Below are 19,626 nucleotides of genomic sequence, written 5' to 3'. Positions count from 1 at the left end.
TTTAAATTTAATTAACTTCCAGATTATTCATAGCAAGGTATAAACACTGGAATACAAATAACGTAACACAAAACTTCTTTTACAAAACCTATTATGTCAAATTGCACGTTTTATATATCACTGTACATTCATTAAATAATCACCAGTCTTTCAATTTAAATAAATCAACGGGAATAATTTACATTAGTTAAGCTCTGTCTACACTATCAAACTAGCTTGAAAAAAAATGTGTGATGTACTGTCCAAATATGGTAGTGATATACCCAAATATGGTAGTGATATGACATCATCATGTCCATATATGGGCACATCACATTGTTTTGTCACATAAAATGTGATAGTGTAGGCTTTAGTTTACGAAAGAGAACAGTAGGAGGAGAACTTGTTCGCACGATACAACCACGAGCGCATGTCTTTTGCTCAGTCGTCGTAATTTACGGAAAGAAAGTGTCATCACGCAGTTAGCGTTATCCTACCGTTCTGGTTCGCAAACTTATTGTTTTATACCAGCCGCCAAGCCTAAGTAATATGTCCACTTGCTTCCCATTATATAATTAAAATTAAGTTTAATTCTGAAAGAGTATTTTTTAGAGTTTTCCAATTAATATTTCGCAGTTTGTCAAATGTTTTCAAATTACTGTAAACATGCTATTATATTTGGGAAACGTACAAATAGTGTTATATATGTAAATAGTTCTCATTATAGCTTCAATTTCGTGGACAATACAACCCTCTAAAATCCCTCATAATTAGGTATAGCACCCTTGAATACAACTGGGCGACGTGGTTTTTTTTTCTCGTACTAATCAACTACCCTCGGCGTCCTCAAGATAAGCGAGGACCACTACTTTGTAAAAAAAAGTACTCGAATTTCTTTACACGAGAGAATAATATTCAGTACATACACAGTATAATCTGAATTCGTGTAGGCAGGGCCCGCGCCTACAAGTTATCTATTACAGTTTGGCAAATAAATTCCAAAATATCGGGATTTAAAATAAATCAGCAAAAAGAAAACGGGGGATAAAATGAGTTGTACTACAAAATGAATAAGCTAAGAATAATTCCAAAACCCCTGAGATGTATGTACAAACTTGTCACATAATGTTCAAACATCAATTAAAAAAAACAAATGATATTTATACGGTAATCAAACATTACCTACTATTGCACTACTTAAGTACAAAATGTCTAGTTATAATATTATATTCAATTGATTGAATGAGAGAGACTTGAAAAATGTCTACAAAGAACTAAATAATAACCATGACGTCATACATTACACGCGCATTGGTTCTGGTTTAATATAAAAACATAAGTTTCGAAATTATTTACGGTCATTTGAAAATGCAAATTCTTAATGCTTTTTTTCATTTTCAAATGATCATTTTACCGAATTGTATGCAAATATTTAGTGATATCTCGATGAAAAGTTACAAATTTGTCGCGCGCGTTCAACTACCGATACAAATGCAACGCCTTTTTTTAGCGTGCGCCAATAAGTTTCCGTATCATTGTGAACCTTACCAGCGCAGTATATTTATTCATTCATGGGTGACTTTTTTAAAATATGAAATAAACATTTGTTATGTTATATTGAAGAATGATTAGAGTATGTTACCCAACCCTATTGTTAACACCAATGTATGTGTTATTCTCATGAAATAGAACCCGATTGTTGCATAAATTCTTCTTTAATTTAATTTACATTGGCACTGTATCAGTAACAACAAATGATTATTGATGCATTAAACGTCTCATTTTCTCATCCCAACCAAATTCAATTTTACAGACATATACAATATTACAATTTTTACATGATTCAGTTTCGCATTTTTAAACTGGAAATTTCACACCATGTCCTGGGAAATGGCCCGACATGTGCAAGTTCATGTTCATCTGGTCGGCCATAGTAGTGTGTCCGCCGTGCAAAAACTGAGACGGATGCAATGACGACATGGCTGAGCATGTTGGTATACTCGGCTGCATGTGCCTCGCGTGAGCTGGTTGCATGTGCATATGAGCGAAGGACGACGGCGATGCGTGCGCGTAACTGCCGTGACTGTACAACGACGACGGCATAACGTGTTGCCTAGGCTCAGAACATTGCATGTACATCCCGGATGACGACTGAAACGTCGGGTTCATTCCTTGCATCATACATTGGTTTTGTCGAATACTAGACATGGACAGACGAGAGTTACATTCATGGGGTTCTTTCGCCATTTGTGCGACTGCCAACGCCGTCGCCGGCTGCACCGACGTTAACGACGATTCGTCATCTAGGCCGGAGTCCTGTGAAAAGATTTGGTCAACAACACCACCGTCTCCAGCACTTTGTTGGCTATAATCACATTGTCCCATTGATGTGTTAACCATGCCACTAGGGCTTGACATACTATGTCTTGGTTTTTGCAATGTTTGAAGGGACTGGCTATTTTTTCCGATTGTGTCGTCATCATCGTCGTTCCTGCTTCCGTCAATTCCCGCCCTCATATTGTCCGAATTCGTAGAGCTATTACGCAATTGCTGTTCCTCCGAGTCGAGTGCCGAACAACCAAATAATACCACGTCATCCGCAAGAGGACTGCGTACGCCATTTTGATTCAAGTCCGTCAAAGAATTTGAATTATTTTGGTTATCATCCAGTGACGTCAGTGACGTTTTCGATTCGTTCAATTTCTCCTTCTTTATCTTGATTATAATATCATCTGGTGAAATGTGATCTTCATCATTAATATCTGAAAAAAACATAAATATGATAAATAAAACATCTTCATTAATAGAATAGCATTTAAAAGACAAATTATGTTTTAATTTAATTTTAATTGTTGCATGTTTAAGTCTTGTCATTGTGTATTGGAGAATAGCAGAAAACAGACAGGCCTGGAGGAAAGCAATCCGAGACATTTAAGCAAAGCAGCCGAGGCGGGAAATAAATAAATAATATTGTGTGAGAGTCCCTAATGATCAGTTTCGGCTGGATGGACCACCCTCGTAAAATATTGTTGAAATAAATAAATAAATGGATATTAAAAAAGTACATTGTTGAGGGTAATATGCGCAGACGATATTATGTCATTACTGACCGTTAATGTTTGTCAGTGTACTACTGAGTTAATCTTAATCATGTTTTTTTAAATGTAGACACTTATAAGAGACAAAACTGTCCCGCGACAAAATTCAAGCCGATTAATTATAAAAGGTGGCAGTATTAGACTCCAAGCTGTCACTAGAAATGATGAGTCCATCAAGAGAACAACTATCAGTTACAAGTTGTAGCCAAAATATCCGTTAACACTTTACTTGCTCACTCTAGAACCCAATCGTCACATACGACACAAATTAGCTCTTGTTTTCTGACAGATCATTTCGATCTTGATTCGATGCGCGCCGTTTTACATGCAGACGACGCACAACAAGAAAATTGGAATATGCCATCTCGAAAAAATTGACACCTTCACTCGATAAATATTTTACAAGTTATTTACAAATTCTATCAAATTTGCATAATTTTGTCATGAGTCGATGGTCATTAATAAGTTTAGTTCTCCAGATAATCCAATGTTGTTATATCGGATCCTCTGGAGACACGCAGGTAAATAGATATTGAGGCGGCCGATTGTGGCTTTTTCCGCGTGTCTATTTAATGTTCATTATGTGCATGGACCGCACAGATGCTGCGTTCCGGTCTGTAATCGCGTACGATTTAGCCTTGTAAATGACGCCAATTTAGCTCATTTAAAGCTCGTTAACAACTCGAACGAATTAAGAACAGTGCACGTGACCAAACTGCCACCTTCCCCCGTGAATTTTGCACAAACAAGAACTAAGCAATGAACTATATGACATCTAAATTGAAAATAATTTCAAAATAATTACTTCTTTTGTAAGAATTAGGACAATACGAAATTTAAGGAACTTAAGTTTTAGCTCATTAAAGCAATCTTTTTACTGATATAAGTTTGAATAAGATATAGGCCTATGCTATGTCATTTTCCTTCCCTAATATCCTACACAAAATATATTATTTGTTCTGTTTACTTATTGTTTGGTTTTAGCAATTACAGTAAAGTGATCTTGATATTATTCTAAATTTACAGGATAATTTATGCCATTTTTTTTTCAAATAATAACAAATATAAATATCGTACACAAAATATATCATTTGTTCTGTATATAAATTATTTGGTTTTTAGCAAAAATTGCAGAACCGCTTTGGGACAATTTTATTTAAGGAACATCTTATTATTATATATTAAGGGGACACTTTCTCGCCGCGCCCGATTGTGTCCGCTTAAAAAGTATGTATATGCGCGGTATCCAGAGGTCTATTTAAGTATAGGCCTAGCATTATAGTACAACATTATTACAATAATAATACAATAAAAACAAATTAAATAAAATTATTTAGAAATAAATGAACACAGTTACTGCATACCATATTATTTAATTTGTTGATTTGTATTATATTTTGTAAAATGGTTTTTTTTTGCCTGAATATATAATATTAATAATTTAATATCATGAACGAATTTATTATTATGGATATATTATTACAGTATATATATTATTGTACATATAAATATCTTGTCATGTCAACTACACAAAGATAAATATCATATACATATGGGCTAGATTGAATATGTTATCTGTCAACGAGTAAAGGTTGATAAAGACTACTAAAACTTACAAGAAAATAGTCACTAGAGAGAAGGAAGGCTTAGAAAACGCTAGCGCTGAGTGATTTTATTTCACGGTAGCTTCACACCCGTTGAAGCATGCCTAGAATATGCATAATTGCCCCGAGTGAATGGCGTACAAAACACGAAGCTAATACAAAGACGATTAGATAGCTTCAGCTTGAGTATTTCAAAGATAAATTGATGTTAGTTAGTTACCTTTTGATTCGTCACCGCTGTCAGTAATGGATGCTGAACGTTTCATCGCTAATCGTGACTCCCTAAAAAAAAAGAACACAACGTCATTATATTTATAATTACTGTCGATTAAAAATGGATTGTTTCTCGTTTTATAATCTTTCACTGAGAACATTGCTGTCAGCGGTTTTGTACGTTTTATAATGTTCTGCTTAATAAAAAAATATTTATAATCAGAACAATATAATTACGTCACAGTTACGATACCAACGGAAATTAATAATTATACAGTATATAGGTCTAATTAATCTTGTTTATTTTATTTAATTTATATGTAATTTTTTTACTTTCTATGGACCAGAGTTTCCGAAATAAAATATTGAATGAATAAATGAATGAATATGATGTACGTGTTTGATTTTTCTAAGTTTAAGCAGTATTATACTCGTGTTTAAGTTTCTCCTCCAACGTCCTGTTAATAATCAGTATTATTAGCAGCATAATTACGTCACTCTTGTTACGATACCAGCGACAAAGTTAGAAATCAATATACAGTGTATAATATCCGTGTTTGAATTTGTTTTGAAGTTTAAGCAGTATCAGTATAGTCTATACTCGTATGTTTATACCAACATCAAAATTGTTTAACAATGTTATTAATTCATACAAAATGTGTACGGTAATTTTGCATTGAATTATATTTGATAAATACAACTAAGAATAAAACAACTCATTATGTATACGCCAGTTAATTAATAATTTAAACACAAGGTATGACGTACTGTTTTCCGTGTGGTTACGAGCGTTCCATAGACATAGACCGGTTTCAATGTTTTATATACTTCGTTCACCAGAAATGCATTACATTAAACCTTGGACTATGTAATTTACGGTCACTATTAATACTCAACTGTCTATTAGGCTAAAAAATAATACCAATCTATCGTCAAACTTGATAAATTCGTTAATTTATATTAACTATTCTAGGCGGATTTTACTCCTGTACCGCACTAGGCCTGAAGTGTTGGATTCAACGCGTCGTCGCCTATTGGGTAAACGCACTAAACGAATTCAGCACCCGACGCTAGAAATTATACAAGTTGAATGATAAGAAAATTATGAATTGTCGGCTAGGATAAAAGAGATATGATCTTACCTTCTCGCCATTCCGTTGTCACGAAAGCCTTTTGCAAATGGATTATGATCAATTTTCAACTGTGTTATCTGTATTATTATAAATTAATTTAGTAAATGTAATGTGTAGTGATTTGTAAACTATTTTACAAAGTGTGTATTTTTAAATATTAACATTATTAATATTAATTGTACAATGTCATCAAAGAGTTAAAAAATATAATATATTACCATACAAATACAGTATAATGTGGCCAAAGCAATAACATATAAAATAATCATATATACATAGATTAAGATTCATTATATCAAAAATAAAAATTCGTTACTTCATAGTACTTTATATATTATATATTCATACCCTAAACAAGAAACAACACTAATAACACGTAGGCATATATGCAAGTGTTAATTGTTAAGACCTATATAATAGACTATTCACATTCGGAATATTAAAAAATAATCAAAAGTTTACAGGGCTGAATTAGATCATTTTTTTTAAAGAAATCTGTTTAGGTTTTATAAGGGCTAATAATAACACCAGTAGGCCTAAATTATAAATTACTAAAGTATCTACTCGAGTGAATCATATCAAATGACAACTAAAATAAATAATATAAAAAAAACAAAATTAATTATATTATATTCAAATTGATGTGAATAGAATATCAACAAATGAATGTTTAGAGGTCGGTGCTGTCTTCAGCAGCCTTCGGACTTGTGAAACTCTACACAATTATTACGGACCCTTAATGAGTGTTCTAAAATTGTCTATTAGTCCTCGAATTCCCTATGGCTAAGCCATTGTGACATTGTTTTCTCAGAATATACGAAGCTAATATTAATTAAAGTGTTGTTAATTACCTACGTTTACATTGATTGACTATTAAAGATCTATTGTAACAATAAAGTACTATTTTTAAATAATTGATGTATTAAAAGAACAAGGAATTTAAATAATCCCACGGTCTTTAATGATGTATTATATTTAATTTTAATTAGAAATGAGAAGAAACAATACAACTCATAGGTCTACATAATATAATTCTCACGCATTTTTTTGTTTCTTTTCAAATCTATTTCAATGAACATACTTGCATTTACCACTGCTATTACTATCATTAGCAATATATTGGAATATATTTTTTAACTGGGAAAATATATTTAGATTTTTATTATTATTAGGCCTATATATGTTTTATATGTGTGGAGAATTTCTTAAATAAACGAAATAAACGTAAAGGAAAGAAAGCTAAAGAAGACAAATAGTCTAATCCATGGAAATGACTGCTGAAGACCAGCAGATACTATCTGTTTTCAAGACCTGGAGACAACCATGGTAAGTCAATTTACTAAAGAAAAACAACGTTTAAGCAGACATATCGAATCAAAATATTTCACAAACTGTTCATGTAGGCCTAATCTGTTAAGAATTTATTCATCGGTGATTTTTAGCAAATAAACCTTATTTCACGATGCTTCTGTAATGAATATATACTAGGCAATGGTCCACAAACCAATTCATTATTAAAGTCTTTCCTACAACGTTGTATACAAAATTAAATTGGTTAATAATGTTATTTAATCATAAAATATTTTTGAATTTAAAAAAAAATTGAATATATAGGCAATGGTCCACAAAAAATAGTACTAATGTTAGTGCTCTGATCATAAATAGATTTCATGTCACCATTTCACTTTTTATTCTACATTTCTAATGTAATTTCGTAGTATATTTAAGGCCTAGTTGATAATATTTGAACAGATATATTAACATAGACGTGTAATTGTTAATTATTAATTTGATTGGAACTCCCCGGACCTTAAACTGCAGCCTACATTTATCAGTAATAAATAAATAAATAAAACGTGTCAGTTGTGCAACGAAATTAATTTTCGCACGTGTGTGAAAGCACATTAAATATGCATACACTTTGCCAGTAAACTTGAGCTTCGTGTTGTATAAATTGATTAACGTAAATAAACGTAAAAGATGTAAAGTGTTCTATAAAGCTATGCTAAAAAGACAAAATGCAAACTGGTTTATTGACAAGGTAATGTATTATACAGTAGTAACTTAATATCTGGGGATCGGTGTTGTCAACCCAGAATAGCGCCACCAACGTTTAGTAGTTGTAAATCTTTATTCACGAACAGAATACGTACTTATCCATACATCAATAGTTAACGGTTGCTTTTCATTATTGACGTTTCATACGTATAATACTTAAGCTGGGATCTAATTTACAGACAACAAATGACAGGAAAATACTAAACAAGACAATAACTAGTAGTCTAAAAGAGGCTTGTATGTGTATATACCGGTGGTGCTTGATTCCATAAGTCCTCGGTACTACTTGGGTTTTTTTTGTCCGGTCGTCATGTCCATTATAAATAGCTTAACTCCAAATTTTAAAACACAATGACGTAATATATACTAGATCGTGCCCGACGACTATAATTATCGTTTCGTTAATTACAGCATTGTGCTGTATATATAACTGAAAATAAAATCAATGAATTATAATGAACGGTTGAAGTTATTTACCTTTTCATTTTGGTACGCTGTGACAGCAATAAACGTTGTTTCAGGAAATGCGTAAGTTGAGAAAGAATTCCAACGCAAGCTAAATACGTCATTAGCTTGCACGACGTGAAAACGAGGCTGATACTTGTGCATGGAGTTTAAGATGATCTGAAGAAAATAATATTTTATATTATTATCTAACAATCTATTAAAATTGTTTTAAAATTTATATTCCTTTTGTTTAAATTAAAACTATCAAACTAAAGCATGGTTTAAGTTTCACATTTTAACATTAACGACCGGGTTTGTCGCCTTGTACACACAAAATATAGTATAATATGATAGATAACACAATATTGATGAATAATAGAAAATGAGTGCGATAAATAGTTTACGACTGATGAATGGATAAAATACCAGTATATGAGTATAACCTTTAACACATTCAGACTATTAATCATTAAATATAAAACAATTAAAATAATAAATGTTATTAGAAATTGGGTATAATCTTTACGGATGTAATTACCCCACGAATTCACCCATCGAATTGTGTCAGCCTTTATTGCATTGACACTCAACGGCCGGGTTAATTAAACAAAATTTACATCTAAAAACGTAATATTTACGTCAAATTGTCCCATAAAAGACAAAAGTTGTTTAATGATGCGTTGGAACTTGGTAAACATTATCAATGTCATCATTAATCAATGATGTCGGTCAATTATACATTTTTATACATTCAAAATGCTCTCAATTTATGTAGATTATTAAATTATTTGATAGACAGTTTTAGACTAAAAATGCGTTTGATAACGTATTGGACATTGGCCTAATTAGAGCGAATCTAGGAGATATATGGCACGGTCGTTAATCATGCTAATGATTTGGTGGTAGGTTACAGCGATTTTATTATCATAGACTAATACAATACTTGGATAAAGTGAAATCAGACTCATTTAAAGCTTGTAGTGATCTATTCGATCTTTTACAAAGCTAGCTTGTATTAGTATAGTTCCAGGATATGAGAATCAGAACGATTAAAGTCCATGGCGTTCAAAATTCAAACCGATGAAAAGTGGTTAAATGTCCCTTGGAATTGGATAGCCCGCCCTCATTATTTACTCACAACTTGTTTTGGCCCGTTGCCACCTGGCCTTATGATGTGAAAGAAATTGAGTTTAAAAGAAATGTTTGTTTTTAATAGAAAAGAAATTTTGACTTTAACATACAAATGTATATGTTTAGAAGAAGTGTGGCTACTTTTTTTAGGCCTAGAAAAGGTACTGTAAATAAACGTGTTGTTTAAAAAAAGAATAAAAGATTCGTTACATATGCTTTTGCAAACTCTAAAATTTATAAAATAAGAAATACTAGGCGTAAGTGAATACCAGAATGTATTTTGAGGATATGGTGGTTTTCGGTCCTACAATGTTTACAGTACAAATACATCAAATTAACTTCGCGTGAAATTCGTCAAAAAAGCTTACGAAACAACAACGAACAAACCGCATTTCTAGGGCATAATACAGATAAAAGTTTATCGTTTTATTCATTTTTAACCAAAACTGTGGAATTAATACGAAAACAATATAAAAAAGACATCCAACTGAGAACACTTCAGAATCGTGCCGCCGGACTTAACTTATCCTTTGGAACGTAAAGTCATTGTTGTCAACAAAGATAGCGACTCTTTATGTAACAGCAGAAAAATAACAACTTCAAAAGAAATTCATCCAAGTCTAAAATATTTACAAGCTTTAATTGAATGTCAGATGTACAAGCCCCTTTCATTATACCAATCAATAGTACATTAGGTAGGAACTGAATTTCTTAGTATCGGAAATAGTTGTAATAAGTATAAAGTAAGACAGCGATACTAATATATTAGCAATTATTAATCTCCCTTAACAAAAAAAAAATTGCTTCCAATTAAGGACCAAATGAATTTCTAATTCTCTTGCAATAACAATTTCCAATCCCCCTAAAATTGTGCGTGATGATCACAAACATGTAGGCCTGCCATCAATGTAGACAAAAAAAAACAAATTAAACTGCTAATGTACCTGGCCCCTTCCCAAACCCCCTCCCATCCCACCACCAATCCCCATGATGGCAGTGGTCATTGATTGGAGGAAGTACTTAGCATTATGTGTTCAAATATGGTAGTGATATGCCCACAACTATGGCAGTACAGTAATATGACATCATCATGTCTATATTTGGGCACATCACATTTTTGTCACATAAAGTTTGATAAGTGTAGACAGAGCTTTAGCAGTGTAAGAGTATATTAGTGAACGAGAAAAGAGATACTTATGATATTATAGGACGATTCTAGTTTCGTCGTCGAGAATAATCTTTGCATTAATTCAACGAAAACATCATGATGAATGTTCTAACTTAAATGCCAATTTCTTGCTTGAAAGACTAAATTAAATTCTATATCGGTTAATGATAGCTATTAATTGATTTAACAAAATTTGGCAAAATGAGCAATCCTTGCGGACCGCCCTGCACTACCTAAAACAGAAATTGAACACCTCTCGGATCAGGTTAAAACACCCAGGTTGTGATTTCTATAACATGGTTTAGAATACGTTACCGTTAATTACTTTTTATATCGAGTAAATCGGCCCTATGGGACGCGCGCTACGTAAAGCACGTGCGAGATTTCTAAGCTCTCGGCTGGACGCATCTGGTTCTGTGATTGCATCGCATTTTTTCCTCAATCTATCAGTCTAAGTAATACAGAATCTGACGTTTTCGAATTGAATACAATCATGAAAGATTCACTACTCATTTGTAACTGACAGAATCTTGATAGAGGAATAATTTTTGAACTTATCACGGATTTCATAATCAATTTTGCAAGGCACATGCTTCTAAAGAACATTACCAGTTCTGCTATCCCATTTTTTCCTCATTACATCTCAAATTATTAATTCAATTTTACGACGATTTATTCTTTTAGGTAATTTTAATAGTTGTGATTTACGAGTTTAGTATTGCTCTGAGGATTAGATTGAAAAGGCAATTTCCTACTTTATGATTTTTATGGGAAATAACTCTGATACTATTTTGTTTTTTTCAAGGCTCATTTAAAGCAACATGAAATCTTGCTGTCGACAATACGTCTCCGGGGTTTTTGTCGACATCGCGCGCGTTCATGATGAGCTCGGGCGCACACAAATATTTCCCGGGACTCAGATTAGAATAAAAAAACTACCTGAAACAAACTCGACAGCGGGGGATGGGGTGTGATTTTAATTAGTTTAAAATCTTATTTTTTAGGCCAATATTTTTCTCTTACAGTATTGTATATTCATCAAAAAATATCTACCAAAAAATGAGAAGTATAAATTGTATAAATGAGATCTTTCAAACATTAACTGACGTTAAATGTGGAAGATGGCAAGGTGATGACGAGTAAATGTCTTTGTTTTCTTTAAAAAAATAAAATTTAATTTAAAAACAACTTCTTGTTTTGAATGTTTCCTTTCTTAATTTGATTTTTTAAATGTTACTGTTTCTAAGACTTTTACACTTTTTTGTCATTTTTTAGTCCGTTTATGTATACGTATATTTTTAATCGGATTTGCTGACAACCGACATTTCTTTTTTTCTTTACAAAGACAAATACAGTTTCTTATATCTTTATCTTGCTTTAAAAAATTGAAATGTTACACATTTTACGGTACAGGTCTATAAATAACAAAATATATCATAGTGTATTTTTAATCAATTGTAATGTTTTCTTTCTTAATTTGAGTTTTTAAAAATTGAAATGTTAACAGCATTCGGTACACTAGGAGGCCTATAAAGAAATATATCATAATGTAGTATAAATAAAGTGTAATGATTTCTTAATCTGTGTTTTTAAATATTAAAATAATTATATCATAGTTTATTATAAATTTGAACTGATGATTTATAAAGGAGTGCCTTTCAATTTGTTCGTGAACACATTTTCATAGAAATCAGGATAGTGATGTCAGCTTGCATTGAACAATAACTTGAAGTTGATCTTAACAGGATTTGCAAGTAATCTTTAAATTGAGAAAACAAAGATCAACTCACTAATCAATTGAAAATAGTCAATATAAACAATGTTAAAGGTAATTGAGATTTGAAGTGAACTGTGCGCATGCCCGAGGCCCGTTGCACAAAACAAGACAATCAATAGGAAAACATGAACTGGGAGATTTACTTTCACAGATTAAATTATGTGTGCTTGAATGAGTGTCTTGTAACAAGGAGATTAATGCAATTAATTTTAGGATACTTAATGAACTTAGGTATTTAACAATTAATAAGTTTAAGCAATATGTTTGGTTCTTGCAGAGCACAAATTGAAACAATGTATCCCTTTTTTAAACACATATAAATTGAAGGTTATTTCTCTAAACGCGTCAGGTTCCACATTTCCAATTAAAAAATAATTTCAATATTTACGTTTGGTTAACAACTATGTTAATTTTCCTAATGTCAAACATCTTTATGTTACGATATCATCAGTTTTTATTCATCAAAAAAATTCGAAATGATTTTTAATGTATTAATTTCAGATTAGTATTCATGGGTTGTTTAATTGAATTTCGTTTTTCATTACTTCCTGTCCTGGTGAATTTTTATTGAATAAAAAATTGAAATTAATTTGGAAATCTACGTTTTGAATGTGTTAACTCAAGGTTGTACGATAAGATATTGATTGTCTGCTGGACAGCCTCTTCTTAAAGTCCCCTGTAAAAATAGATCGTTAGCTTACTTGAAGAGCATCAATTACATATTCGATATCAATCCGCATCGGTGTCTTTGAAGTCAGTCATCCGGGTTCTGATTACCATGCAGAAGGGAGATTTTAATTCTTCAATTAATAGACAAACACTTGCATTCGATGTAAATCTTTCTGGGTTCTGCTACTAGTGGCAGCTGGATAAGCACACGGTCTTCCAACATTTAATCTGTTCCACTTCGATTTGGTGAGGGGAGAAAATTGGCGGGAATTGTGACTGGTCTGTCGTCTGGGGAAATCAGTTGCCATGTAGTTTGACGACAATATCTTAAACTTTGCACGATATTGGAGAAATCGAATTGATTTCGGGAACTTAGTTTAAGTTTATGAAATGTATATACATTGATGAGCATGGTATTGGTAATATTGGGATATTTCATGACAATAATTAGATTTGAATGAACGTAATTTGACAATTATATATCTTATGATCAAGGGAGTTTGAAAACGAATGATGAAACTTTCATATGCATATTTAAGTAGAAACGTGCGGTATAGCCTAATTATTGTAGCTAGTGGCTACTTAGATTTGATGAAGAAGCAAATAGTAGTTACAGTACATCTACACTCATGTCTATTTTTTTTTTCTATTATTAGAAAACTCTCGTAGCACATGATTGCCTCATCCACTCCACTCCGCTTTACTTTCTTTACTTTAAAGTATTTTTGTCATGTAAAAAATAATATATTCACTAAAACTACCTTTTCCGTGTAGTAAGCCAGAAATAGCAAAAAGCAAGCCAAATATGGAAGAAGAACTAAAAATAATAAACTTACATGTCCATGTTGGTCCAAGTTATTATTGGTGAGTTTCATCTTACTGAAAGCAACCACTTGTTTCATCCAGACAGCACCAGTAGCTGGTGAGTCCGGGTGGATGTAGAGTCTCCCTGGCATGTGTGGCTCAGCTTTACCAGTAACTACCCACTCAGAATTGTGGTATTTGTACCTGGTATCGTCTACAGGTACGATATCCATTAGAAGTATGTATTTAGCGTGTGGATCCATACCCGTAATACTCACTCGAAAAGTTGGAAACATTCGTCTGTGAAAAAAAGATAAAATATGGAATAACTTTCTATGGATAAAAATTGAAACACATTTCAGTAAATCTTACTAAACTAAAGATAATTTAAAAGATAAATATTATTGAATGAGTTTCCTTGGATAAAACTTGAAACACAATTTAGTAAATCTAAAGGTAATTTATAAAATGTTATGTTAAATAATAACAAATACATTTCACAGTAAACTCAAACGGTCAAAAAAGTATTTCTTTACAAGAAGAGATAACTTTTTAACTATTGAGCAAAATTTATTTGATTTTGCCAATACCACTGCATTGTGTAGAGGTGCATTGTCTTAACTTGAAGTTAAGAATTAAGACTACCAAATATCTCTTAATTGTCTTTATTTTGTTTGATGAGAAACAAGATGTTGTGTCTAGGCCTATTATTTTGTTTGCAATCAGCCATCACGCAACACACGACACTATTATTTCTTTAACAGCTATTCAGATACTAACAAAGATACTATCTGCAGCCATCCAAATGCTGAAGGAGCACATTCATTTTTATTATTTTATTTTTAAAATCAATTTCAATTATCAGACTCGCACGAATTTAATTAAAATTTGTCAATCATGCAACATTCATTTGAATTTTTCGAATATTATTTTAATATTATAAATACATAATATACATTTATGACCTTAAACTAACAAAATAAACAACATTTTTCTTGAGGAAAATTAAATATAATTTGTGAATGTGTTATTACATTTTCCTCGCATAAAAACCTCATATTCGTAGAATAGAAATCAGTAAAAAATGATTGATTTTTATTGGATGTATCAAGGTTAACATTGCGTTTTAAAAATTGAAATAAACGTTTATTTATTTCTCATAACTCATCAACGTTGACACGTTATTTAACTTTTAGTGTTACAATTATCGTTTTGCAGATTTTTACTTCGATAAGGAGGTAATGGAATAAATATTTCTCATAAATAAACGTTTAAAAATGAAAGACGCAAAACTTTGTCACTTTAAATGATACTTAACTTCAATCGCAAGAACCAAATAGGATATACAAAACACATTATTTACTGTCCCCATTAAAAGCGTCAGAATTGATTTTACGAAGGTAAAAGGATGTCGGTAAAACGCGTCAGCAAGGGACAAGTAAAAACGCAAATATTGGTATTAAAACGCGTCAGCCAAACACAGGTAAAAACGCAAATATTGGTATTAAAACGCGTTAATAAACACATGACATGTATGATTCGTGCGGACATAAGAATATTCTGGTATGACCCATGTAAGGACATGAACCCAATACACTGGGAATAGTAAGCAAGCAATTCAAACACCAAGCTTCTGTACCATTTAAATAATGCTCCTTGATTCGAAATTTAATTTTTATCTTCCGCTTGAAATGAACCCGAAACGATGATTCGATAAAACATCAAGTAATGCGAGCGTTTGTCGAAAGATGTAGTTCTTTTGAAAGTTAAACATAATCAATATCTTTATCAAATTAGATTATAATCAAATCATCAAGTATCGCAAGATTAAACAGCCAGTTAAATAAATTCCTGATAAAATATCACAACTAAATAGCAAATACTTAGGGGAAAATGTACACAATTTCCAAAATCTAGAAATAATAAAATATAAATTGTGTTATGTTATGTTTTCTTTTAAAGCTTTTAAATCAAATTTATTTTTTAACGTAGTTCAATCTTAAGCTCTGTCAAAACAATCAAACTTTATGTGATGTGTGAAAAATATGTGATGTGCCCATATATGGAAATGATGATTGTCATATCACTACCATATTTGGGCATATCACTACCATATTTTGGGCACGTCACAATTTTTGTCAAACTAGTTTGATAGTGTAGACAGAGCTTTAGACGACATGCTAGAACAATCTATTCAAACAGATATTCATTAATGACGACATTTATGTATTGTGAAACGATTTTTATTTGTTTATATTTTATTATTATTTACTGAAACTTAAACAAGTAATTTTAAGTTTTATTATTATTTACATATACATTAATTGTAAGTTTTCAAAAATACATATTTTCTTGCAAATCGAAAGCACTATATCATTGATGCTTATTGAATGTATAGCAATTTTCAAATCACTGCAATAAAAATTCAATTTCCGAAAGCATTTGTCCAGTCTATTGGTTTGTTTATTAATATAATTCTATCGGTGGTAATTATTAGCGTATACGATACGACCACTGAGACTGGAGTAGTACACAACGGTGATTGCTGGCTCTGTTGTTGTTACGTCGTAAATTCATTTTGTTGGATTACCGTGAAACTGATTGAAGATTTATGAAAATAATATGCCTGGTGAATGAACATTTTATTGACTTCATCTCGGTTACAATATTTTGAAAATTATGAAAATGCATGATAAATGGGAATAAAGAATCCATAGAAAGACGTCAAAAAGAGATGTTGATAACTTGCTATGCAAACCATGTCTTAAGATGGGTCTCAGAGGACTTTGCAATTGCGCCAAAGCGTCTGTTTGCGAATTGCAATATGGCAAAATTAGAAGATAAATTGCGTTTGCCTCGGTTCCGCCTCGCTAGAAAACCATCCGAGCATAAAGATGGTTAAAAAATCTATGCGACCACAATAGTCTGCCTCACAGCCTCGTCCAACAAACTATTTTAGTTATAATTTATTTTGATTGTTACAGAATTTATACGTAGTTATATTTTCTAACAATTTTGATTTTTCTTTTTCAAATCGAGAGTGACGTAATTTTGATTAAGATCGCTACAAAATTGTAATAATCAATTTTTCATATTGGCGGGAATGTTACTGCGCGTCGTAAATATTTCATCGTCTGATTCAATGAAATTGATATGCATTCCTTACGTTCATCTCCTCACAACATAGCGTTCTATTTAACACTCGATTATTTTTCAATAACAAAATTAAATAGCATAATCATACAATCTATTATTAATATTTATTTCCCCAAATATGAATTCATGTTTGGAATTGTGAATTATTTTATAATAGCATTTTGAGGTGATAATTTTCGAATGTTCTCTAAATAAGCATGACACTTTCTGTAGGACGATATACCGTAGTTAAAAGAAAAACATTTCTTAATGAAGCAGACGATTTTGATAATGCTTTTGTTTGAGAGTCTTCATCATAATTATCAACATTATCAAAAGAAGTCTGCATTATGTGCTCTATGAGGCAGAAACACACTGCACAATTTTAATGTGTCTTATTACCCTTTACATAAAATTTCTTCGAGAAAAAAAACAATGACAATTATAATACGAATGTATTATTATTATGGAAGATTGTGGAGACAGAGTTGGCGTTTGAAGTTGCGATGTAGTTGATGTTTTTATCTTCTCTACTTTGTTTCTGATAATGGTAATTTCATGCCTAATTAGTTAGTCCATTAATGAAGTATATTGTATACTTTGCATATACTAGTGTTATGTTGTTGAGCAACACTGGTTTTATATCTCTTTTGGTAATGGCTACGGTATGACTTTAAAGACTTCTGCTAACTTACATAAAATACAGTTTGCTGATCAAGATGCTTTGACCCATCTACCTGGGTAGCCTACATAGACAAATTCTAAGGAAATAAATGCAATTGGCTAATAATTGTACGCAATATAATACGCACACGCAACGCAAAAAATGCGGGTTTCTGATTGGCTAATATTGGAATAATACGCGTAAGCAAAATTCAAATGTCTAAAAAATGTAACTGTTTACCTGACAGAATGTAAAACGAAATTTATCAAAGATCCACTTTATCTATTCATTTCAAATTTGTTAATTTCCATTACAAATAGGCCTACTTTAGGATGCATGGTACACTGTTTTAGTATCGTCCATGATCAACAGTTCTTTTAATGATGCGCAGGTGCAGACAACCAACTTTCATTCTAAGTTACATTGGTTTGATTTACTAATTTTTGTCTGTGATATTAATATTTAACACACGTATAACGATATACAATTTCAATGTTGATCGGGTTTAACTACTTACACTCCCATACGTATATAAATCGCTGTATTGCTATTTAATGATTCGGAAATCGCGTTCATTGTTTAAGCGCTGACAACTGGAACGCTGATTGGGTAACAATCGTTACCCTGGTGTCCGCGTCCAGTTAGCAACGCGCTGCACGCGTTCCACCATTGGTTGAAATCGATTAAGTACGGGCTTCTATCCTTTTATAGATCATAATCGTGAGTTATGTATTTCAATTTTAGTTACCCGATATACCTTAAAAGTTCCGAAACACATGATACGGTAGTAAAGTGCACTGCTTATTGGTTAAGTAGGTCTAGGGTTAAGATTGTTTTTTTTTTAACGTCGAGATCAATGTTATGGTGTTGATTAAGCATACAATACTAAATACATTTTACTGGTAATCATACATTCGATTCTACTTTTATTCACATGTAGTTTCATGTAGTGTTTTCCTTGCTTTTTATGTCATCTTCGCTCGTGTTTCATCCTACTAACTAAATAGTAATCAATCGTATTTCAATTATATTGTATTATCCGTATTTACTACGGTATATTAACATTGTTGAATTGTGTTATAGGCCTATAAGTATAATATGATGGCGTAAATTGTCATAATGTATTTGACGAAACCAATGATAACAAAACCACACACAAACAAACAACAACAAAAATGCTAAACAGGGAAGTATGAGGTGCTAAAGGAGTATTTAAAATTGATGAAGATAATAGGTGGATTAAGATTTAACAAACAAGGTTTGATCGGACTACTGTCAACACGAGAAGACAAATGAAACACGGCTGATTCGATAATATAACACATTAGATTCATCAACAAGTATACACGATCATTATCCCTGATAACAAACAGTTACATATTCGTTTAAATCACTTCAAAATAATATCAATCAACAACCTATTGTTTGAGCGATCTACAAACAACACAGTGCTTTCATAAAGATATAAATGTTATAGTTTATATTTACTGGTGATACAACCGCATTGTTTTAAAGCCGTATGAGCACACAAGAGAACATGCCCATGTGTTTGTGTAGTCGATTTACAGGGTGGATGTTTACACACAATCAATAGTGGCCATGTGGAGGCGTCGATAGCATAGAGTTTTGCGTGGGAAATATCTAACAATCAATGTGGGTGCTTTATGCCACTGTATGTGAATAGACCATATGAGGCCTACCGTGATTGAAACAACCCTTCCGCTTCATTTAATCATCGTACAATTC

The 19,626-nt window shown here is 31.9% G+C and overlaps 1 protein-coding gene across 1 annotated transcript in view; it reads right to left on the bottom strand.

Moving 5' to 3' along the window:
- The window catches only part of LOC140045351 (uncharacterized), a 32,997-nt gene continuing 13,371 nt past the window's right edge, over nt 1-19,626 (bottom strand). Inside the window, exons 3-7 of the mRNA XM_072090206.1 lie at nt 14,114-14,381; nt 8,563-8,709; nt 6,037-6,104; nt 4,902-4,963; nt 1-2,741 (exon numbers count right to left, since the gene is read on the bottom strand). Of these exons, the coding sequence (XP_071946307.1) occupies nt 1,837-2,741; nt 4,902-4,963; nt 6,037-6,104; nt 8,563-8,709; nt 14,114-14,381 (1,450 nt within the window). The 3' untranslated portion in view covers nt 1-1,836. The remainder of the gene's footprint in view (nt 2,742-4,901; nt 4,964-6,036; nt 6,105-8,562; nt 8,710-14,113; nt 14,382-19,626) is intronic.

The sequence above is a fragment of the Antedon mediterranea genome, chromosome 3, assembly GCF_964355755.1.
Source record: "Antedon mediterranea chromosome 3, ecAntMedi1.1, whole genome shotgun sequence".
NCBI lineage: Eukaryota > Metazoa > Echinodermata > Crinoidea > Comatulida > Antedonidae > Antedon > Antedon mediterranea.
The sequence above is the reverse complement of the archived record's forward strand: the minus strand, read 5'-3'. Positions and strand labels throughout refer to the sequence as shown.